The following is a 25,766-nucleotide window of genomic DNA, read 5'->3' on the forward strand; positions in this document are numbered from 1 at the left end:
AGATAGACAAATAGAACATTGGAACACAATAAAGGGTCCAATAATAGGCCAACATATACATAGTTGATTTTCAACAAAAATACCACAACAATTTGTTATGAACTGAATATTTGTGTTCTCCCCTGCAAATTCATGTGTTGAAATCCTAACCCCCAGTGTGATGGTATTAGGAAGTAGGTCTTTGAGGAGGTGATTAGGTCATAAAAGTGTAGCCCTCTTGAATGGGATTAGTTCCCTTATAAAAGAGACCCTAGGGAACTTTCTTGTTCTTTCTGTCATGTGAGGACACCATAAGAAGACTGCTGTCTATGAACCAGGAAGAAGGCCCTCACTAGACATGAGATCTTCCAGCACCTTGATCTTGGACTTCCCAGCCTCCAGAACCATGAGAAATAAATTTCCATTGTTTTAGCCACACAGTCTACAGTATTTTGTTATGGCAGCCCAAGCTAACAAACACAATCTTTAAATAAATATGCTGAAAGAAACCAGATGACAGAAAGTAGATACTGTATGGTACTGTTTACATAAAACTCTAGAAAATCTATAGTAAGAGAAGGCAGACTAGAGATTGCCTGAAGTGGAATAGGCATTGGGATGATATATTGGAAAGGTATACAGAAAGGATTAACAAGGAATAGAGACACAAGGAAACTTTGGGGAGTGGTGCATATGTTCTTTATCTTGATTGTGATGATGATTTCACATTTGTATGACCATGTCAAAAATTATCATATTGGACCTTGTAAACATATGTAATTTATTATATGCAAAGTGTACCTCAGAAAAGTAGTTTTAAGAAGGCTCAAAACAAAAGTAGACAGAGATAACTATTGAAAAATAATCACTCACTCTGTACTATAGAGAACAGAATTTTTTACTTTCTCTTAATTATGAAGGGCAAACTTTCTCAAGCATGCAAGGGTAACATATGTTATGAGACTATATTTTCTTTATCTCATAGGTGGCATATTTTATTGCAATAAATAGATCTATGTCATATATAAATTAACTCCAGAAAACCTGTGCATTATTCAGCATTTCTCAGTCTGGCCAAAGAGTGGCAGTGTTAAAAAAGTATTTGAGTAAGATTGTACAGGGCTGAACAAACAGGAATCCAGGTATGTCTTCTGATTGGTGCAATCTCCTTCACCAATGAGCAAAGTAACTTCTGCTGGGGAAGCTCATTCAGTAAAATCTGATGTAACTGTGTTTTCTAAGTAGCTAAGGGATGGAGACTGTTCTGCAAGTACTCCTAGGGATATTGGGGTTCCAAGCAGCCTGTGAGTATGTGGTTAGTCTGGGAGAATTGCGAGATGGTGACAGCGTCCTGAGGGCAAGAGTCAAGTCATCTTCTGACCTGGGAAGGCCTTTTTGAGAGCCAGATATGTGTTGAAAAAAAAATGACAATACTTTGTTTTAATGTGACAATTCTGCGCCTAGGGGGCCTGGGGAGGGGGAGAGAAACGTCATCCCTACCATGACCATGAAAATCTTATGAGGGTCTTCTGTATTTTCTTTACATTGTCTTTTTGAACAGGGGTCGGTAGCCAAGAACTGGAGCAGAGTCCTCAGTCCTTGATTGTCGAAGAGGGAAAGAATCTCACCATAAAGTGCATGTCATCAAAGACGTTATATGGCTTATACTGGTACAAGCAAAAGTATGGTGAAGGTATTATCTTCTTGATGATGCTACAGAAAGGTGGGGAAGAGAAAAGTCATGAAAAGATAACTGCCAAGTTGGATGAGAAAAAGCGGCAAAGTTCCCTGCATATCACAGCCTCCGAGCCCAGCCATGCAGGCATCTACCTCTGTGGAGCAGATGCACAGTGATCTTCAGGCCTCTATCAGCTGTCTCCAAACCTGCAGCTGGGCCACATATGCTCTTCTGACATGGGGCTCCTGAGATGTGGCTGGGACCTTTGCCAAGACATGAAGCCTCAGAACATTGCAATTGTCCCATTGGAAAAATGGGGAGGAGAGTAGGAACGATACAAGATGGAGCTATATCACTAATCCCAAATTTAATTTGACTTTATTGTCTGGTAGTTATGTTACTTTTTAGCAGATAGAACATCAAATTAGAATGAGAATAGCATGAATTTCAGTGATTTATGCAAGAACTATGCACGAATATTGTGTCCCTGTTGTGCCAAGGAACTTCTTTCCCTTTGCTATTTACCCACCTTGTTAATAAAAAGAAATTGTGCATTGTTTGTCAGATTCTTTGTCACATATTAACATTGTACCAAGAGTATTAGAATATCCATACTGAGGAGTCATGGGCAATAGTTTTTTCTAAGTTTGTAGTATAGATATAGAAAAAGATAAACGTTTAGATAGATAAATAGGTGATAGATAGATTATAGGTAGCCAGATTATTAGATGATAGATAGATGATAGATGATAGATAGATAGATAGATAGATGATAGATAGATAGATAGATAGATAGATAGATAGATAGATAGATAGATGATAGATAGATAATAGGTAGATTAGATAGATAGAGTGAGCTAGAAAGAGGGGAATATATTAATAGATATCTAATGCAGTCTTAGACTGGCCCCCACTTCTCTTCTCATTCTGCTTTTATTCATATTCTAGTCTCAGTATTCTTCTGGCCACTCCAAATTATCAGCTTAAAGAATTGTTTCCCAGTTGTCTCAGTATGAAGTGGAGAAGATCTTGCCTTCATCATCCACTCCACATCAGAATAGTGCTGGCCTAAAGTGGGTGTTTAGAAGTATTAAACTGATACTGAATAACTGATAAGATCATAGGTTAGAGAGAAATAATTCACATGTTTCTTAAAAGCTATGTGATGTTGACCAGTAACTTTAACTTTCCAAGTCTCTATTTTCCCTCTGCAAAGTTGATGCAATCATATTATTTTATTCATATGTTCTTGTTAGGACGAAGTAAGGTTATAGATTACATACATTAAGTATCTGGTATATTGCAAACCCTCAATATTTGAAATAGTATTTTTTACTATTAATCAAACAATGACAATTTCAAGTAAGTCAAAATTCTCAGATAAAAATAGGGAAGTTGATCAACATGATATGGCTCCAACCTAACTAGGAGATGTTCTATTCTTTAAATTTAGAAAAGAAAGGAGGAATATAATGATCTCCTGTCATCAGAAACTACCTAGTGACCTGGTTTCAAAGGAAATTGCATGTAGAATGGGAATGATTATTTATGTTGGCCAAAGTCAGGGAAGATTTTTAAAAATCAAGTAGAATTAGATTATTTTGTTTTAAAGAAATGTTACCTATACCACCCACTGGGTGAAAAGTTTGCTAAAATAACCAGGAAAGAGAGAAAAGAGAGAAGCCCGTGAAACAAAATTTTTGGCAACGTGATAAGAGGAAAAGCAGGCAGGAAAGAGGAACGTAAGTTTCTGATTTTCATGAAATGTTCCGAGTAAAGTGAAACTTACCTATGTGTGTAAATATGCATATACATACACAAATCTCCAACTAAAGGGTGTACATATTTGCATTTTAACCTAAAATCAAATTTTTCTAATTGGGAATGATATAAAGATATTGTCTCCAATAGAATGCTAGGAATATTAAGGATTGAAAGTATAAAGATAAGTAGTCATAAGGATGTTTAAAGATTAACCTGCCATGTCCCACAAGACTGGTAAACCAATATTATCAGGAGAAAGAAACTGTTAAATTCACATCAGCGTCTAAGGTCAGCCTAAGCAAATAGGTTATATGACATGCAACTTACCCTTCTCCTCTTTTTTCTCCCCCATCAAAAGCCAATTTCCTATTCTGAGAAAATAATTCACCTTCTCCAGTGATTCTGCCTCAGAATGTCTAACAAACTGAACAAGGCTGAGCTCCAGACATTGGTTTTGATTCTGAGCAGCAGAAATTTCCCTATGGGACAAGATGCCAGCATGACTTTTCCTAGTGTGCAATGAGCAGTGACCAGCTCTGTCTACCTCCTTAGGGATAGCCCCTGATAGGAATGCTGGGATGGAGTAAGTGGAGTGAGTGACTAGAAGAAAGAAGGCAGGAACCAAGTTTTTTTTCCTCCTGCCTTGAGTGCAAGGTTTAGTTCCTTTTCTAACAGCTCTTGGCAATTCCATTATAAATCAGGTGAAAGAATTAGTCTAGTTTTTGTTTGTTTATAGGGCCTAGCATGTCCCAGGAAGCCAGTAAATTCTAATCAGCAATATCTGGACAGTAAGGGAGATTGTGAACTTAGTTTTCTTACAGGACATAGGTATTATAATTATTATTGTGGTAAAAATGGCCTCCTAGCAGGAAGATAATTTTTTGGTGCACTTTGGGAATAACCCAAAAGTTTTCCACTGCAAAAAACAATGAAATAAGGAACCAATATTTTCTAAACCTTCAGTAAGCAGCTAAATCTATCAGGCTTATCTATTCACCCCCATAGTGAGTATTCTTATAGATACCACAGTCAGAAAAAAAGGGGATGGATTAAAGTAAGCAGAAAAAATTTGCTATATTCTGTGCGAACTTTAACCCCATACGCATGCTGTCTTATAGGTAGATCTATTAAATAGGGCCATCCATAGCCACAGCCTTTCATATTTTAAGTAAATATCACAACATAAGATTTTCATCAGAAAACTTGTCTCCAATTTCTAGGGCCTTTTGTTACTCTTGCCACTACCTTAGCAGCACTTTAGTATGCCAGATATGAGCCTGCTAGATTTAAGTCAAATAATTATTTATTCTTATGCCCACTTCTCAACTATGTTGATCAAATTCATAAAACAAATCTTAGCCTTAAATTCCTTACTTCACTTCCTTATCTTCACTTCCTCTGGGACCTAGTCTATTATGCTGCAGCCTTGACAACTTGCCAAGACAAAAAGCTGAGAGTTACAATAGTAGGAAGAAAAGCTACAGAGAATAAACAGAATAAGAAAGTATAAAGTATGATTAAATGGAGTTCCAGAAAGAAAGGAGAGAGGTGAATGAGGCAGAAACAATATATGAAGAAATAATGGAGGAACAGTTTTAAAAAAATGGATGAAAGACCTCAATTCACAATTCAGGAAGACAAAAGCATTCCTGGGCAATTTATATAAAAAGAAGTGTGGTGTGTGTGCATGTGTGTGGGCATGCATGTGTGTGTGTGTGTGTGTGTGTGTGAGTTCAGAGTAAAACAGCAGAAAATCTTAAATCAAAAAGAAAATCTTAAAAATCAGAAGGGGAAGGGGAAAAAAGACTGTCTTCAAAGAAGTAAACTGACAGCTGACTTCTCAAAAATAACAATGGAAACCAACTGAGATTTGAATTACATTTTCAATGTTCAGAGAGAAAATAACTAACATAATTTTGTATAAAGCAGAGCAATTCTTGAAATAAGAAATAAAAGCATTTAAGAGGAAATCTGCAGAACTTAACAGTATATTTTCTCTATAGGAAACTCCACAAGTAGATGGAAAGGATGAGGGCCTGGATTATACTGCACCTGCCACCTGTGTGGTTGTGCTCAAAGAACAGAACCTCTTTGGGATGGTTTCTAAATTTCAAAATAAAGATGATGTATTCTCAGCTAGCCTCGCTATATTTTATTAATTGAAACACCACATGTGAAACAGAAGACTCTAATGCAAATGTAAAGAGATTACTAAAACCTTAGGCCAAGCTTTGGATGTTCTTAAAAGGGCAACGGCGCAAATGAGAATGGGGAAAATGATCTATCCTCAGTGAGTTGCAGGACTTAGAGAAAGCCTCAAGAACTGCCATGTGTTTCATCATGTCCTGAGAAATAGGTTTACAAATATTAGCACCTCCTTACTGTGCTGGATAATTCTATTCTGATTCCTCCAGCAGTTTGTGAGACCCCCGATGTGTAGAGTGGGTATGTAGGAGGGAAACAAAGGGTTTTCCACTCTCAACAACCACAGGCCTCACCTGTTCTTGCTGCCTGCAAGCTGTAGCCACATCCAGTTGGCTCTCACCTCCCAAATAGCTTCAAAGAGAAGCAAATCATATTCAACAGTTTTTGTGGCAGAACTCACCCTGCAGACTTTTTCAAAAACTTGTTTTATCTTGCTGCCTTTGATACAAGTTCTGAACCCAGGGCCAGCTGTAGCAGAATTTGGACATATGAAAAATCTGCCTTTAGTCTCTTGCCATTCCTTCACCATTGCCTCCCACCTGTTCTACTGCTCCTGCTTTTTTTACTCAGGCCATAGTAGTACTCTGTGGCCTTTTAATACTCTGTTAGCCTGCCCAAAGCCTGATATTTCTAGTCAATGAATTGCTTTCCAGAATCTTCTCCTACACTGTTGAGTAGATATATATCTCTCCACTCAATCTCCAAAATAAAGTAGTTTATAGCCTAACTTACATCTCAATATAATGTTCTAGGTTAGGTCTCCCTGGACTGTTTGTATTTGAAAAAAAGATGTAGAGGAGATTCCAAGAAAGTCTTCTCAAATGATATATTCTCAGTTATGGTGGCAGTAGGATAGAAAAGATGTTTTTATCATAAAATATTTTTTCCCACACTTCTCAGCCATAGTGCAGGCTGCCAGTGTTTGGTCAGTTCCCATCAGCAGGGATGCAGGCAACATACTGTCAGCATTTTTTTTTTTTTTTTTTTTGAGGTGGAGTCTCGCTCTGCTGCCAGGCTGGACTGCAGTGGTGCGATCTCAGCTCACTGCAATCTCTGCCACCTGGGTTGAAGCCATTCTCCTGCCTCAGCCTCCTGAGTAGCTGGGATTACAGGCATGTGCCACCACACCCAGCTAATTTTTGTATTTTTAGTAGAGACGTGGTTTCACCATATTGGCCAGGATGGTCTCGATCTCCATATCAGCAGTTTTTAAAACATATGTTTTTATTCCAATTATTTTAGAAAGATAACATAATTCAGAGGAAAAAATTAAAGATTTTATTGCTTGACAATAAGTAGAATAATATTCTATTAACTATACCTTGTCTATGTTTAGATACACAAAGACTTACCATTGTTACAATTACCTACAGTATTCAATACAATAACATCCTATGCAGGTTTGTAGCCCAGGAGCAATAGGCTACACCACATAGCCTATCGTGTAGCAGACTATACCATCTAGACCAGTACGTTCTTAAGATGTTTGCACAATGGCAAAATTACCTAATGATGCATTTCTCAGAACCCCTGTAGTTGAGCAAGGCATGACTATATCAGCAAAACTTCTACATGAAAGAATAGGCAGAGGAACTAGTTTGTCTAAGAAAACATATGAAAATTTAACTGTTTCAGAGGCAGCACAGTCAAAAAAGGAAAGGTTTGTAATCTTAGATATCACTCAAATGCTAGTCCTCCTACTTCCAAACTGGATAACCTTAGGCATGTGACTGAATCTCTCTGAACTTAGATTCATCCGAAAAATGAATAACATCTATTTCCTAGAGTGGTAAAGAGTCCCATATACTATCGGAGTTAGGATTGCTTAGGATTGCTAAGGATTGCTTTGGCTATTCAAGCTCTTTTTTGGTCCCATATTAATTTTAGAATCGTTTTTTCAAATTCTGTAAAAATGAAGTTGGAGATATGTGTCAGATAAACAATACACATTACCTGCCACATATTAACATAATATATATAACAAACATTATGTAAATGGCAAAGAGTACTAGGTACTCCCAGGACCTTTTATGATCCTCACAATATTTTTTTGAGGTGGGTATTATTATCCTCCTATTACTGATGAGTAAACTGATTTTCAGAGAAGTTAAGTAACTTGTTCAAATTCATGCAATTAAGAAGTGTCAGAGACATGGTATTTTTTTGTGATAGAATTCTTTCCCTTTCCCTGCCTGTTGAAGGGTCTGCATTTAGACATTTCTTTAAATTATTTTCAGTTTCTTTCCCTTCTTCCCCACAAAGAGCACTAAAGGTCATGGTTGTTGCAGGAAGTCAGGGACCCCAAACGGAGGGACAAGCTGAAGCCGTGGCAAAGGAACATAAATTGTGAAGATTTCATGGACATTTATCTCTTCTCTAATAATACTCTTATAATTTCTTACACCTGTCTTTATTTCAATCTCTGAACATAAATTGTGAAGATTTCATGGACATTTATCAGTTCCCAAATAAAACTCTTATAATTTCTTACGCCTGTCTTACTTTAATCTCTTAATCCTGTTATCTTCGTAAGCTGAGGATGTACATAACCTCAGGACCACTACTGTACAAACTGATTGTAAAACATGTGTGTTTAAACAATGTGAAATCAGTGCACCTTGAAAAAGAACAGAATAACAGCGATTTTACGGAACAAGGGAAGACAACCATAAGGTCTGACTGCCTGTGGGGTCGGGCAGAATAGAGCCATATTTTTCTTCTTGCAGACAGCCTATAAATGGACATGCAAGTAGGAGAGATATCGCTAAATTCTTTTCCTAGCAAGGAATGTAATATTAAGACCCTAGGAAAAGAATTGCATTCCTTGGGGGGAGGTCTATAAAGAGCCGCTCTGGGAGTGTCTGTCCTACGTGGTTGAGCTAAGGACTGAGATACACCCTGGTCTCCTGCAGTACCCTCAGGCTTACTAAGTTTGGGAAACCCCAGCCCTGGTAAATTTGAGGTCAGATTGGTTCTCTGCTCTTGAACCCTGTTTTCTATTAAGATGTTTATCAAGACAATACGTGCACCGCTGAACATAGACCCTTACCAGGAGTTTCTGATTTTGCTCTGGTCCTGTTTCCTCAGAAGCATGTGATCTTTGCTCTGCCTTTTGCCCTTTGAAGCATGTGATCTTTGTGACCTACTCCCTGTTCATACACCCCCTCCCCTTTTAAAAACCCTAATAAAAACTTGCTGGTTTTGCGGCTCAGGTGGGCATCACACACCTACCGATATGTGATGTCACCCCTAGTGGCCCAGCTGTAAAATTCCTCTCTTTGTACTCTTTCTCTTTATTTCTCAGACTGGCCGACACTTAGGGAAAATAGAAAGAAACTACATTGAAATATTGGGGGCAGGTTCCCCTGATACATGGTAATGTAGGATCATTTGAATCATGTTATGATCTTCCTAACATAAATGACTCCTGGCTTTTCCAGTTAACAGATAGTGGTCCATTACGCTGTGGTTATATTTTCTGCATGTATGATGATATAAAGAAAGTAACTGGCTAGGCAAGGGGGCACATGCCTGTAATCCCAGCACTTTTGGAGGCAGAGGTGGGCAGATCACCTGAGGTTGGGAGTTTGAGACCAGCCTGACCAACATGGAGAAACGTCATTTGTACTAAATATACAAAATTAGCCAGGTGTGGTGGTGCATGCCTGTAATCCCAGCTACTTGGGAGGCTGAGGCAGGAGAATCACTTGAACCTGGGAGGCGGAGGTTGCGGTGAGCTGAGATCACACCATTGCACTCCAGCCTGGGCAACAAGAACAAAACACTGTCAAAAAAAAAAAAAAAGAAAGAAAAGAAAAGAAAGGAAGTAACCAAAAGACTGTCACTTACTTGCCCCATGAACCCTGTTACAAAGCCTTTGAACCTCAGTTTCTCATAGAAAAATGAAGAAAATAGTATCTCCCATCCTATTGCTTTTTACTGTATTAAATGTAAATGTATATGGTTCTTTAAATGTTACGTATTATGTACATTTATTATAATAACTCTTATGTAAATGACATCTATCTGATAATATAGACAGCATATTATTCTATTAACTGCATATACAGTAAAAATACAGTATAGAAGATTTTAAAATAAGCTATTTGTCTATTTTTGTATCAGTGCCATGCTGCTTGGGTTACTATAGCCTTGTAGTATAGTTTGGAGTCAGGTAATGTGACACCTCCAGCTTTGTTCTTTTGCTTAGGATTGCTTTGGCTATTTGGGCTTTTTTGGTCCCATATTAATTTTAGAATGGTTTATTTAAATTCTGTAAAAATGATGCTGATTATTTGATAGGAATTGCATTGTATCTGTATATTGTTTTGGGTAGTAATTTTAATAATATCGATTCTTCCAATCCATGAGCATGAGATTTGTTTTATTTGTTGTATCAACTATGATTCCTTTCATCAGTGCTTTGTAGTTCTCCTTGTAGACATCTTTCATTTCTTTGGTTAAATGTAATTCTAAGTATTTTAATATTTGGGTGTGTGGATATCATACGTGGGATTGAGTTCTTGATTTCTTTCTTAGCTTGGTTGTTATTGATGTATAGAAATGCTACTAATTTTTATATGTTGATTTTGTATGCTGAAAGTTTTCTGAAGTCATTTATCAAGTCTAGGCATCTTTCAGAAGACTTTTTAGGGTTTTTTAGGTATATGATCATGTCATCAGTGAATAGAGATAATTTTAGTTCCTCTTTTTAAATTTGGATGCCTTTTATTTCTTTCTCTTGCCTGATTGCTCTGCCTAGGACTTCTGGTACTATGTTGAATAGGAGTGGTGAGAATGGGCATCCTTGTCTTGTTCCTGTTCTTAGAGGGAATGCTTTCAACCTTTCCTCATTTGGTATGATGTCATGGATGGCTCGTATTTGTCATAGATTTTTTTTTATTATTTTGAGTTATGTTTCTTTGATGCCTAGTTTGTTGAGAGTTTCTATCATAAAAGGATGTTGGATTTTATTGGATGCTTTTTCTGCATGTATTGAGATGATCACATAGTTTTTGTTTTTAATTCTGTTTATATGGTGAATCACATTTATTGATTTGCATATTTTGAACATGGACCAATGGAACAAAATAAAGAACCCAGAAATAAAACCATATACCTACAACCAACTGATCTTTGACAAAGTCAACAAAAATACACAATGAGGAAAGGACATTTAATTCAATAAACAGTGCTGGGAAAACTGGATAGCCATATACAGAAGAATGAAACTGGATGCATATCTCTCACTATATTCAAAAATTAAGTCCAGATAAGATAAAGACTTACATGGAACATCTGAAACTACAAAAATCCTGGAAGAAAAACTCTTCTGGACATTGGCCTAGGAAAAAAATTTATGACAAGATCTCAAAAGCAAATGTAACAGAAGCAAAAATAGAAAGCAGACTTAATTAAGCTAAATAGCTCTACACAGTAAAAGAAATAATCAACAGCATAAACAGACAATCTACAGGATGAGTGAACATGTTTTCAAACTATCAACCAACAAAGGACTAATATCTTGAATCTATAAAAAGCTCAGACAACTCAACAAGAAAAAAACAATCCCATTAAAAAATGGGCAAGGGACATGAACAGACATTTCTCATAAGAAGACATACAAGCAACCAGCAAGCATATGAGAAAATTCTCAACATCACTAGTCATCAGAGAAACGTAAATCAAAACCACAATGAAATACCATCCCACAGCAGTCAAAATGGCTATTATTAAAAAGTCAAAACACAAACAGATGTTGGCAAGAATATAGAAAAAAGAGAACGCTTATACACTCTTGATGGGAATGTAAATTAGTACAACATCTATGGAAAACAGTATGGAGATTTCTCAAAGGACTACAAATAAAACTACCATTTGACCCAGCACATCACTGCTACCCAAAGGACTGCAAATAGAACCTCCATTCAACCCAGCAACATCACTACTACCCAAAGGAAACAAAATTGTTATATCAAAAAGACACCTGCTCTTGTGTAGTTATCACAGCACTATTTACAATAGTAAAGTCATGAAATCAACCTAGGTGTCCATCAATGTATGACTGTATAAAGAAAATGTGGTATATATACACCATGAACTACTGCACAGCCATAAAAAAGAATAAAACCATGTCTTTTGCAGCAGCATGGATGGAGCTGGAGGCCATTATCCTAAGTGGAATCATTCAGAAACAGAAAATAAAATACTGCATGGTCTCACTTATATCTGGGAGCTAAACAATGGGTACACATGGGCATACAGAGGGAAATAATAGACAGTGGAGATTCCAAAAGGGGGAATGATGGGAAGATTGAAAAGTTACTTATTCAGTACAATGTTCACCATTCAGGTAACAGGTACACTAGAAGCCCAGACCTCACCATTATGCAATATATCCATATAACAAACCTGCACAAGAATGCCCTGCATCTTAATAATAATAATAATAAATATTAAAATTATATGCTTGCTTAGGGCACTTACAATGAATGGGGCTCGCAGGACTGGAAGGTGCTCTGTGTAATTCAGCAAGTAAGGGTCAGTGAATGTAAAAGCCTAGGACAATATTATACACTGCTGTAGACTCTATAAACACTATATACTTAGGCTACAGTAAATTTATTTAACAATAATTTTATTTTCTCAAGAATAAATTAACCTTACCTTACTGTAGCTTTTTTTAATGTACAAACTTTTAATTTTTTTTGTAGTAGCTTGAAACACAAACACATTTTATGGCTATACAAAAGGATTTTCTTTTTATATCCTTATTCTATAAGCTTTTTTCTATTTCTAATTTTTTCTATTATTTAAACTTATGTACTAAAAACTAAGACACAAACACACATATTAGCCTAGGCCTACACAGAGTCAGGATCATCAGTATCGATGTCTTCCACCTGCACATCTTGTCCCACTGGAAGGTCTTCAGGGGCAATAACATGCATCAGCTGTCATCTCCTATGATAGCAAGGTCTTTTTCTGGAAAACCTCCTGAAGGACTTACCTGAGGCTGTTTTACAGTAAAGTTTTTTATAAGTAGAAGGAATATACTCTAAAATAACTATTAGAAGTATAGTATAGTAAATACACGAACAGGTATTACCGTTTATTATTATCATCAAGTACTATGAACTGCACATAATTGTATGTACTATACTTTTATATGATCAGCAGTATAGTAGGTTTGTTTACAATACAATAACACCACCACAAACATGAGAGTAATGCATTTGTGCTACGATTTTATGATGGCTATAATGTCACTAGGTGATAGCAATTTTTCAGCTCCATTATAATTTTGTGGGAGCACTGTCATAAATTGATGGAAATATCATTATATGGTGCCTGACTGTATAATAAAACCTGTTCTAATTTGGACCATTGGCCAGAGACACCAATAGACACAACGTAATCAAGATGTAGACCCCAATGTCAGCCTTCTAGACACAAATGAAACAACACCCAACTTGGCTCAAGAACACTTTCTAAAAGCAGGAGGCTCCAGTTCCCCAATCTGTGGGAACAAGGAGAACCACAGTAAGTGAAGAAGAAAATCATTATCTCTGAACTTGTCAGAAGAAAACTCCCATCAAGGAATGCTTTTGAGAACTTGAATTCTGGGAAAGCCCACCGGAGACCACAGCCACTACAGAAATACAGAGGCCACAGCTTCCTGACATGGGGTGAGGCCACATCTCCACTCACTTCCTGTCAGCAGGTGTCACTTGAACAAATTTTCTCATGTCCTGCCCAGTCACCTGGAGCCAGGAGGCATGTCTTGCTTTGCACACACCTCTGTCAAAATGCATATCGGACAATTATGTTATAAATTGAATGTCTTAGGTGTTACAGAGTAGGTATTATGGAACGAATATTTGTGTATCCTCCAAAGCGCACTCTCTCTTTCTCTCACACACACACACATACATACCCCAAGGAAAGGCCATGTGATATCTTGATTTTAAACTTCCAGCCTCCAGAACTGTGAGATAACAAATTTCTCTTCGTTTAGCCACCCAGTGAGTGGTATATTGTTATGGCAGCCCAAGTAGACTAATACACTAGGTTATTCTGCTCCTGACCCAGCTCACTGAGCTAGACCTTCTTTGGTCCCCACATCTCTCCCCAGGGACACCGTATGAAGCCTGGAGCTATGTCAATTTTTCTGTACTCAAAAGTAGTGCCCTCCTATATTTACTTCTTGTTTGTCTTATTGGAGTTCCTGGTAGGTATCTTCCTTCTCTTTGAACTGTAAATAGAAATAATCCTTTTTTTTGAAGTAGGATTTTCTTTCTGAACAAGCTCATTAGAATAATTTCCTTCCATTGATCTTCTGGCATGGCAATTTCAATTAAAAAATCATTTGAATAATTATGTTATAATACACAGCAACTATATTTCTTAGGTTAGTGTAGTTTGCAAACAAAAGGCATATATGTTTTCCTAGTAACCACTGTGTGTGTGTGTGTATGTGTGTGTGTGTGTGTGTGTGTGTGTGTGTGTGTTTTAATTTCCCTACAAATCACTGCTAACAGCCGAGGAAAGTGAGGCTATATTCTCGAAGGCCTGGGAGATATAGTCCCCTGTACGTGTATGAAAATTGTTTGAAATCTCATGTGCTATATTTAAAATTCATATGTTACTTTCTATTATGTAATATATTCTCATTTGTTTCAACATATAAAAAATACTTTAAATCGATTATTTAAGTGTATGTCATGTTCACCCCAGAGCTTAATGTCACCCTCCATACATTCATACACTACTACTTGGCTTATTCTTCTGGAGGAGAGAGAAATGTATTGCCAGTATTCTCAATAGGTACACTTTCAAGGCTGAGACAGCAGGGCTCATGAAGAACTGGAACAATATAAACCATCGCTGAGACTGCAACAGTAACCATGATGATCGCAAGGAGGCAACAGATCTAATGGTAATGGAAAAACACACCCTTTAGGAATCAGTGAGCCCCTGCAGCTCCCTGTCATCTCTGTGCCTCCCACATGCCATTAAGAGAATATAGAAGGAATGCATTTTTTATCTGAATTAAGGTGTTTTGCTCTCTGTTTATTGTTTTTTTATTTTCCAAAAATATGTTTTTCAATAAAATCTTGCAGTGATTAAAAAGAAAAAAAGCAATATAAGATTGTATTTTTATTTGATGGAGAGCAGCAATTCATTTTAGGTAACATGCCACCACATAATAGGAATAGAGAAGGTAAGAAAGGTAAATATACATACAGAAGTAAGTCATGGGCAAACCTAAACAACTAAGAAAAAAAATAACAATGAAATTAAAAGGATAAAAATGCCCAGGGAGGCAGAAATAGATTTTCCTGCTCTCCTACGTCTAAAGAGCACAATGAGATACAAAACACAAACGCCAGTAAATGGCAGAAGCTATTTACCTAAATCAGGATTGAAGCTATGAGGCGTAGCTTAGGCACTCAGTCCAGATCCTAGGCATTTGAAACTCCAAGTTGCAGAATCAGTTTTAATCTTAAAAACCAAACTTCTTCAAAATTCCATTCTGTAAAAGTGAGGTTTGCTACTATTCAAAGTTTTATTTGCTTCTTAAAGAATAGCCAGAATGTTCCTACCACTGTGTTGATAAGCAAAGGTAACATTGCCTCTATAAGGGGCTTTTTCTCTTTTATTTAAATCTCTGCCTTTTATGTTAAGGGATTCTTTTTAATGTCTAATGATCTTGGGATGCTCATTCATACTTAACAGGATACAAATCTGAGATTCAAGCAAAGAAAAATGGCTCCAGTTCCTGTTTTTAAATACTTCTTCACTTCACCCTCGACTAAGCCTGATAGCCCAGAATTTCATGTTGTTTATTCAGTGTCTTCAGAAAAAAATAGTCTTTTTTCCACAAAAGTGGTTGGAAAGAGTGGACACCTGACTATTCCAGGTCAAACGGGAAATATAAGAGTATAACTGCAATTTATTCAATTGTATTTTGTATTTTCTGTATAAAGTCTCCTACCCCTACCCGCTCTCTGATCTTCTGAGGTACCAGGTATCCTACTCACTGAGACTTTTGGTGCACCTGAATTTTTGTTGGCATTTGCCTCTGTGGGCCCTTAGAATTTGTCTTTCTGCAGTTCATTTAAGTCAGTTACCACTTGTTCATTCACTTGCATTTTCCAAAACATCTCACATGCTGTTATCCTTTGCCTATTCTGTGTCCTTTGGGGTTCATAACTTTTAAAAACATTTTTACTCTCATTTCACCAGGTACTCAGAAAGGAACAGAGAAGTATGTTTCCAATTCACCATACTTAATTATCAGTCTACCCTTCACTGATATTTCAGAGCAATTATAAGGTGCCCAGGGGCAGAGTTCCCATCTGTCTTGTTCATGTCTCTATATTTCTCTAATATATAGTGAATACTCATTAAGTGTGTTCATGAAGTGAAACGGAGAAATAGGAAGAAACCAAAAAAGTGGCATGAAAGGACAAAAATTTAGCATTTCACCATAGGGGGGCAGTGTCTCTATTCATAGCTAACCTTCAAGGTTAGCTCAAAACCCTGGGAAAACGTCTGGTAAGAGATCCGATTGGCTGATATCTGGAACAGAGATTTAAATTTCGTGGTAGTGTTTTTAGTGTCACTCTAAGCCCAAGGGAGTTTCTTGAAGCAAAAAAAAAAAAAAACCATTCAGGAAATAATTCTTTGCTGATAAGGATGCTCCTTGAACGTTTATTAATAATCTTGTGGATGCAGCTGACATGTGAGTCTTGGCAGTTTCTGACTCTTCCGTAGCAAATTCTAAAGGGGAGGAAATTATGTGAGGACAGGAGGTGAGGCTTTATCGGAGACTATGAAAAGAGGAAAACAGAAGGAAAAAAGCTAGAGAAGGAGGGAGGAAAGGAAAGACACAGATGCAGGGCTGGGAAGTTTGGGGATATAGTGTCCAACACAGCTCTGAAAAAGGTGATCTAAAGATAACCTTAACCACCTTCTTTTCTCTTTCTAAACAGGGGTCAGTGGTCAACAGCTGAATCAGAGTCCTCAGTCTATGTCTGTCCAGGAAGGAGAGGATGTCTCCATGAACTGCATTTCTTCAAGCATATTTAACACCTGGCTATGGTACAAGCAGGACCCTGGGGAAGGTCCTGTCCTCTTGATGGCCTTATACAAGGCTGGTGAATTGACCCCAAATGGGAGACTGACTGCTCAGTTTGGTATAACCAGAAAGGACAGCTTCCTGAATATCTCAGCATCCATACCTAGTGATGTAGGCACCTACTTCTGTGCCGGGCAACACAGTGCTCCCCAAGCACCTGCAGCCTGTACTCAAACTTGCAGCTGGAACTCAAGTCTCTATGCTGCCTTCAGCTCTTAGTCCTCTTGGCATGAAATGTGATTATGTATGCCACCTTTGCCCCTGTCATTCCATTACTACAAACTCTCCTTTATCCAAGGATTTGTCCTCCAAAGATTGTGCTCTTTGCTTGATGAACTTGCCCCTCGCAATTCATTTTTAATGTATGTAATAGATTTTCTTAGTTATTTCTGTCACGATATGAGGAGAATTGAACAACACACAATTACAGTAGAAGATTTCAATAAGTATCTCTTTTAAAATGGATGATATCAATAAAGTAAAAATGAGAGTCCAGAAATAAATCCATAAATCTATGGCCAATCTTTTCCAACAAGCTCATTCAATGGGAAAAGAATAGTCTTTTCGACAAGTGGTGCTGGGACCACGGGATAGCCACAGTTGGATCTCTACCTCACACATGTACAAAAGTTAACTCAAATGGATTAAAGACCTAAATGTAAGATCTAGAAGTACAAACGCTTAGATGAAAACATAGTTGTAAACCTTGGTGACCTTGGACTACACAACAATCTCTTATATACAACACCAAAAAAAGCAACCAAAGGAAAAATAGATAAATTGAGCATTATCAAAACTAAAATCTTTGTGCATCAAAATTCACAAAATTTTCCACAAAGGAAAATGAAAAGATAACACACATAATGGAAGAATATATTTGCAAGTCATGTATATCTGATAAGGATCTAATATCAAGAATATATTTTTTAAACTCTTACAACTTAACAATAAGACAAATGCCAATTTTAAAACAGTCAAATGATTTAAACCGTCATTGCTCCAAAGAAGACACACAAATGGCCAAAAAGCATCTAAAAAGATGCTCAACATTATTATTCATTGGGAAAATGCAAATTAAACCACAATGAGCTGCCACATCACACCCACTAGGATGTTCATAATTTTTTTAAAAGGAAGAAGAAGAAAGAGAAATGGAAAATTCTAAGTGTTGGTAGTAAGGATGTGGGGAAATTGGAATCCTCATCCACTGCTGGTAGGAATGTAAAATAGTACAGACACATTAGAAAACAGTTTCTCAAATGACTAAACACAGAGTTACCATTTGACCCAGCAATAACAGTCCTAGATATCTACTTAAGAGGTCCAACATGTGATTGATTTCATTGGCCAGAACCACATCATATGGCCAGTAATAATTGCAAGGGAGATTGAGAAAGGGAGCATTTAATTTGTCTAGCCTCTAAAAAAGAGATGAGCATGAAAGATGTCGATTGTGGATAAGTGTTGGTTTAACTATCCAAAAACATCTGCCACATCATACTAGGTCCTCATTCCCCAGAAGAGACTATGATGATACATCTTGATATTCTTATTACTGTTATTACCCTAACAGCATGTGCCCAAGGAAGCCGAAGTCTGTTAAGAGCTCTACAGAGCTCTTCAAATGTAGTATTGTTTTTGCTCCAAAAAATATACTGTAGGTTTTCTTCCTTGCAAGTGTCCCGTGGGAAATCAATATCTCTCAAGAGGCATCAGCTGATGTTTCAGAGGAAAGATGGTCCACTGCCGCTGACAGTGATACAGGCAGTTCCAGGCAGTTCTTAAAGCTAGTCGCTGTAATGTCTCACAGAGATCATCACGTTCTTAAATGTCAGTAGGGAATTCACTTCCGTCTCCCTGAGAAGCAGTCCCCTGAAGACCCAGCACAATATTTCCGTGGGTCCCACATGTGCATATGACATAACCCTCAAAATCCTAGGGATGTTTTAATTGAGGTAATACTTTTACAGCTATTTATAGGATCTGTAGCATAATTCTTTTCTCAGGAACTTAGAAAATGGGTATTAGCTAACCACAGATAACCATGTTTTCTTCTCTCTTCCCCATTCCCTTTCAGCTGTGTGTAGGCAAATCTACCATCACAACTTTCTCGATGTTGAAGCTATGATTTATTTTATAGCAGGCTTTCTATTTTATTTTATTTTATTTTTAACTTTTATTTTAGGTTCAGGAGTACACATGCAAGTTTGCTATGTAGGTAACCTGCATGCCACGGGGGTTTGGTGTACGGATTATTTCGTCACCCAGGTAATAAGCATAGTACCTGATATGTTTTTCAATACTCCCCTTCCTCCCACCCTTCATCCTCAAGAAAGCCTGGGTGTCTGTTGCTCCCTTCTTCATGTCCATGTGTACTCAATGTTTAGCTCCCACATAATAAGTGAGAACATGTGATATTTGGTTTTCTTTCCTGGGTTAATTTGTTTATAATAATGGCCTTCAGCTCCATCCATGTTGCTGCAAAGGACATGATCTCATTCTTTCTTATGGCTGTGTAGCATTCCATGGTGTATATGTATCACATTTTCTTTATCCAGTCTACCATTGTTGGGCATTTAGGTTGACTCCATGTCTTTGTTAGTGTGAATAGTGCTACGATGAACATAGGTGTGCATGTGTCTTTATGGTAGAAAAATTTATATTCCTTTAGGTATATACCCAATAATGAGATTGCTGGGTCAAATAATAATTCTATAGAAGGCTTTTTAAAGTGTGGGCTAGTACTGAAGGTAAAGATTGCCTTATTCATTTCTGTATGCTCCTCTGTTCCTGGCACAAAGAAGACAGTCAATTAAAAATGTTTACATGAGAGGCCGGGCACAGTGGTTCACGCCTGTAATCCCAGCATTTTGGGAGGCCAAGGTGGGCAGATCACAAGGTCAGGAGTTCAAGACCATCCTGGCCAACATGGTAAAACCCCGTCTCTATTAAAAATACGAAAAAAAAAAATTAGCTGGGCGTGATGAAGCGCACTTGTAGTCCCAGCTACTTGGGAGACTGAGGCAGGAGAATCACTTGAATCCAGGAAGCAGAGGTTGCAGTGAGCCAAGATCAAAAAAAAAAAAAAAAAAAAAAAAAAAAACTCACATGAATTAAGGGGCAAGATGCTAATTAATTCTCACATCTGTGCCTCTGTGCCACCCAGAAATGCAGAAGGAAGCTTATAAACAAAAAACAGTGGGCTAAATTATCTGTCCTTCATGGGGACAGTACAAACTATATTCATAAGCAGTAATAGAACATGGCATTATTTACTTTATTGTGGTGGTGTCACATCATCAGTCTCTTACTTCATGTTTCTGGGTTTTGTTTCTTGCTTAAGATCTAGAGAATTAGGCCACTTTATCATTGTCACAAAAAAGTAGTCTTGGAATCCAAGCGATCCATCACTTCATCTCTACTGGGCAATTCAGCTTTTCTGGAATGCAAATATGTTTGTCTTCACCTTAAACTTTCTAATTAGTAATTCTTTTTCTTAGTGATCATAAAGGTCAAGCAAGAAATTACTAGTCTTCCTAGACTTGAACACTACCTACATAGATTATATGTATTTTACTAAAAATAGACATTCCTAGACGATGACAAGAAAACTATGTAATAACATTTATGGAATGGAATGCAACCAAAGCTATACTCCAAGTATACTAGCAAAGGCCAAACTATTCTAACAAATATATGCCAAACGTTCAGAGGCTTAATGAACAAAGTTTGTCTTTCTTGTGAAAGTCTGGAGCAGATATTCCAGGTCAGCAGATGACTCTGCCTTACATAATCTTTGAGGGACTGAAGTTATTCTCATTTGGGGACTCTGCTATTTCTCAGAGACTTACCATCATATGCAGGGTCATGGCCTGGTTATGCCAGGTTTCAGTTAGCAAGGAGATGAAAGAGTGGGTATGGAGCAGGCATGACCACTCCCTTAAGAATCCGGGACAAGAAATAATAGGATTACTGACTCCTAGGATTATGGACAGCTTTGGGTAGCCTGTCCTTCAACGGTAAGACAATTTTAGAAGTATCTACCATCATTCGTAAAACATGTGGACACCAGTTTTCAGCTATTCTGCACCAGCTCACAAGATGGCGGTGTTCTATTTTGAATGACTCCCATGGGTGATTGAGTGGGAGGGATTTGAATTTAAATAGAACCAAACGACACTTTTTTTAATGGTTGGCTGAATCGCCAAATTGCTATTTCCCTTTTTCTGAGTGTGTGTCTGCGTCTGTGTCTGTGTGTGTGTATGTGTGTGTGCATGCATGCACGCACAGGCAGACACTAGGGGTAGAGTGTGATGGTTCAAAAAGAAAAGGAAACGCTTAAGGTAGTGAATTACGTTTTGCCCAGGAAAACACACTTGATAATTGAAGGATGATGAAGTGTCCACAGGCTTTACTAGCGATCTTTTGGCTTCTACTGAGCTGTAAGTAGGGTTTCTACAAAGGGTCAGGGGCAACCAGGAAACCTGAGGATTGATCCTCAGAACACTAACAGGGTAAAGTAGACTTCATTCTGACTTATTGTCTGGGAGCCCTGTGGTTCCAACGGTGAATAATTATCACATTTTTCTACACAGGGGTGAGCAGTGAAGACAAGGTGGTACAAAGCCCTCTATCTCTGGTTGTCCACGAGGGAGACACTGTAACTCTTAACTGCAGTTATGAAGTGACTAACTTTCGAAGCCTACTATGGTACAAGCAGGAAAAGAAAGCCCCAACATTTCTATTTATGCTAACTTCAAGTGGAATTGAAAAGAAGTCAGGAAGACTAAGTGGTATATTAGATAACAGAGAACGTTTCAGCATCCTGAACATCACAGCCACCGAGACCAGAGACTCAGCCATCTACCTCTGTGCTGTGGAGGCACAGTGCTCCCTAGTCACCTGCAGCCTGTACTCAAATTCTACAGCTGAGGCTCTGCAACTGTAAGATGGGGAACTTGCTATACTGAGCAAGCCCTCAAAAATAAACTATACAGAAAAGCAGTTATTGGTCAAAATCCTTGTGCCCATGTTGACAATTACTTTTGCAGTTGACTGAATCCTAACTCAGAATCATATCACTGCATTCACTACCTTCTCTATGTGTTTTCTATGGGATTCAGCATAGCTAATATTTCTAGAGGGTCACCCAGGATACTAACTCCGTTGCCATACCATTATACTCTGTGGTAGAAAGCAAGCCCTTTTATCAGGATTGTACAGACAACTGATACGTGCACTACACATTAGGGAATCTGCCTAACAGCTATGGATGTTTTAGCTTCTTTCCCAGGACAGACATATTTATAGGTAAAGTTCTGCCTATAACATTTTTTCTGGACCTACTAGCAAAGAAGGTATCATTACCTGATTAAAACAAAAGGTTTTCATTCTCAATTGCATTATTCTTACTTACTATCTTCATTTTAGGATTGTTGCATATGCTAGGTACTTCATTAAAGTGGTGATAGAATTTTTCAAGATATTACACATTAATTTGTATACTTAGAACCTTAAGCAGCCTACTAAAAGAAAAGAGTTAGCTGAAGTAAGTTATGTGACGCTAACATAAACTTAGCCTGCTTATGTTGTGATACACTCTTTCAACGAATTATGTAATCATATATATGGTATTTACAAAGAGCTTGCAATGGAAGCTACCGTTTATTGAAGCAAGTATTATGTGCCTTGTATTTTGCAAATATCATTTCATTGAATTCTCAAAATAACTCTGATAAATCATCAATGTTACTTTCTGTTAACATATTAGGAAATGCAGACTCAGAAAGATTAAGCACCCTTCCCCACCTCTTACCCCAGACAAAGAGCTATAACAGAATCTGAAATCAGGTCTCTCTGACTCCAAACTATACTTTTTCTGTTACATGCCCCAATGTTAAACATCACTGAGGAAAAAATTTACCCACAGTGTGACCACAATTATGTATAAAAAATGTGCACAAAATACTAAAATAACATGTGTTTAACATGTAAATAAAATAACATTTACAATAACATGTGAATAAAATAACTCCAAAAGTTTGCAACATATTAGTTATCTTTGAATACTGGACTTAATACTGTTCATTGTTTTACTCCTTTATAATATTCTTTATTTTTCAAATTATCTAGTATGAACTCAATACTATTATTATTTCAGAAAGAAAAATATACATTTTAAAATACCAAAATCCAAGTAGGCTGAACTGCATTATATGATTATTATCTGACACTCACAGTAGCTTAATTACAATAAGGAATAGACATGACTATACACAGCCAAATGATACAGCATTAAAACAAGATTTTTGATTGCTAGCTCTTCAGATCACTGTAGACTAGTGCTCTCTTCAATTGGGAATGTTTTAAAATTACAAGAAGACCTATTTCTCCTGACAATTTATTTGAATGACTGTCCTATGAGTAGAATGCTTTAATATCCCATCTCTGTATAGGAGAGGACAGGCAGTAAAGGCCACCTGTGCTTGTGAGTTCATTAGACAATTCATTGCAAATTCAGCATGGTTTAGGTTTCATTGTCTGGGAAATGCGGAGATAGCCTGAGAAAAGGGCAGGTAAACATTCAAAGAGGAGGGGAAGAAATGGTATAAAAATTAATAGAATGTATCCTGCCATTTTTAGCCTGCACAGACTTCTGTCCATTTTCCTTTCTCTTCCTATCTACATCAAAACCCAGAAATCACACAGTGATTATAAGACAAAACTCTGACAGTCATTTATTTAAGACTGAAAAATAGAGTGGGAAACCCTATGTAAGACACCCGGTGTGTCTGGCTCTGCGATGTGAAGAGTTTATGATTTAGAAGCCAGAGATTTAGCTGTCTTTGAGGGGAATGTGCAGATGGAAGGGGGAAAGATTCTTTTTTCACTCTTTATTGTTTCCTACCCTAATGAGAACCAAACAATTTACATCTCAAAAGATCAACCTCTCACCAAAATAACATGTATTCTGATTCTAGTTCTAAAACTAAATATCCATTTGTTATAAAAGAAAAAACAAATTAAAAAAAATCTATAACCTCAACCTACAGACATTACCACTATTAACTATTTAGCATTTTGCTTTCCATTTCACCTGTATCAATGAACATGAAAAAATAAGTCTGTAGAGATGTGGGGAATTCAACTTATTTCAAACAAAGAGTGTTTCTCAAAGTTACTGCCAAAATAGGTGTTTCTGTTCCTTAAAAAAAAATCTACATGGTTAAGATCCTCCCACTTTTGACCTGTGAGTTGTGATAAAAAGCTTCCAGAAAACTCATCTCAGTGACTTGATTATGAAATGCTACCAGTTTGAAGCAGTCACTGAATAACGTAAGGTCATAAATCAGGAATCCAGAAGAAACAATGAATAGCAACTTTATCTTCACTTCACTTCTAGCACTGGCTCTCCAAGGTAACAGCCCTATCCTGTACCCAAAGTGGCCCTTCTGGAGAAGGTGGCTGGTTTGACCTATGACTGATGAGTGTTTTACATTGCAGGGTCTGGGAGAGCAGACTGGATCAAGCCCCAGGAGACAGAAGTATCTGGAACAGAAGGGAAGACTGTGAACCTACTTTATAACTATGGTACATCGTCAGGGAGCTATCTTGATCTCTACTGGTTTCGACAGTATCCGAGCCAGGCACCAGAATACATTCTCTACAGAGAGTGGGGATATTCTGGAAAAGGAGATGCCAGTTTTGCCATAGGAAAGATTTATTCAAAGAGTACAGCAAATGCGACAAATTTGTACATCAGAAATCTGGTTCCTGCAGACACTGCCTTATAGTACTGTGTGCTGAGACGCATAAAAAGAACACTTCCTAGGGGTGTCATACAAAAATACCAGTGCACAGGAGGAAGGAGAGCGTTTGTTGTAACCACACTGATTTTTTTTTATTTTTTTGCAAAGACATCATTGTAAGTGGAAGACACTGGATCAGGAGAATTCTGCTTTAATAATAGCTATATATAGTAATTTGTAGGCAAATAGCTTGAGCTTTTAGAGTTTCCATTTCCTGAAATTAGATGGTAATTCTAATTTGTAAGCTTTTATGAGACATGGTTTTAACACTTGGATTAAGTGCCCAGCATGTCCCACATGCTCAGCAAATGGCAGCTATCTTTCCTTGCTCTCCCTCTCTTTCTCTCTAACTACTTTGACCTCAAAGGACCCTTCTCTCACTATCTGAGAATCTTCTATATACTCCTACTGGTAAAATAACGACAACAATAATAATAATAATAACCCTAAAATCATACATGCAAGACCTAGATAGAGAAGGCTTCTTTGCCCAGGCATCATTGGTCATTGTGCCAGGCTTTTAAAAGTGTATGCTCAGCAAATCCAACAATTAGAGGACAAAAGGACCCGAGACACTAGCTCCTGAGTTCATAGACCAGGGCAGTTGGGCATTTATCGTGATCTGAACAAGAACAGGAAAGAGTTCCTCACAAGACTAAAGAGAAGAGAAAGACATTTAGCATTAGGTGGGTGGTGGGAGAGAAGAGAGAAATTCTTGGGAAGACTACAGCCATGCTCTGGTGTCAGATCTGACCTCCCTAGATGGAGAAGAGAGGCCAAGTGGGGCAGTGGGTCCTCAACCCACCTGGTAGAGGAGGGGGGCACCTGCCACTTCCTGCACTGGTTCAAGCCACACTCCTAACAGAATCCTATCATTTAATCTGGATCTGAGCAAAGCCTAGCATCTTTGTTTGGACTGGTGATAGATGAAAGGTAAAAGAGGAAGGAAGATTTAATTTAGAGCCTTATTCAATAGTCTGCAGCAGCACTAGCACCTCACTGCTTGCAGGCCGGAAACCTCAAGGTCTAGCAGTTCACAGTGAAGCCTGCACCACACTGCCTGCTGAGTAACTGCCCCAGTCACTAGGAGGGCTTGGAAATAAGACAGCAAATGAGACCTTAAACAATATGTATTAGGCCATTCTTGCACTGTTACAAAGAAATACCTGAGACTGTGTAATTTATAAAG

At 37.7% G+C, this 25,766-nt stretch overlaps 2 gene segments (V, D, J or C); both read left to right on the forward strand.

Annotated features, from left to right (window-relative positions):
- The window catches only part of LOC116484549 (T cell receptor alpha chain constant-like), a 544,481-nt gene that overhangs the window by 198,049 nt on the left and 320,666 nt on the right, over positions 1–25,766 (forward strand).
- On the forward strand, positions 21,160–21,717 carry LOC116484555 (T cell receptor alpha variable 36/delta variable 7-like). The segment is given in 2 exon segments: positions 21,160–21,211; positions 21,365–21,717. Coding segments are annotated over 2 exon segments (405 nt in total).

Source organism: Hylobates moloch, unplaced genomic scaffold, assembly GCF_009828535.3.
Source record: "Hylobates moloch isolate HMO894 unplaced genomic scaffold, HMol_V3 SCAFFOLD_16, whole genome shotgun sequence".
Taxonomy (NCBI): Eukaryota; Metazoa; Chordata; class Mammalia; order Primates; family Hylobatidae; genus Hylobates; species Hylobates moloch.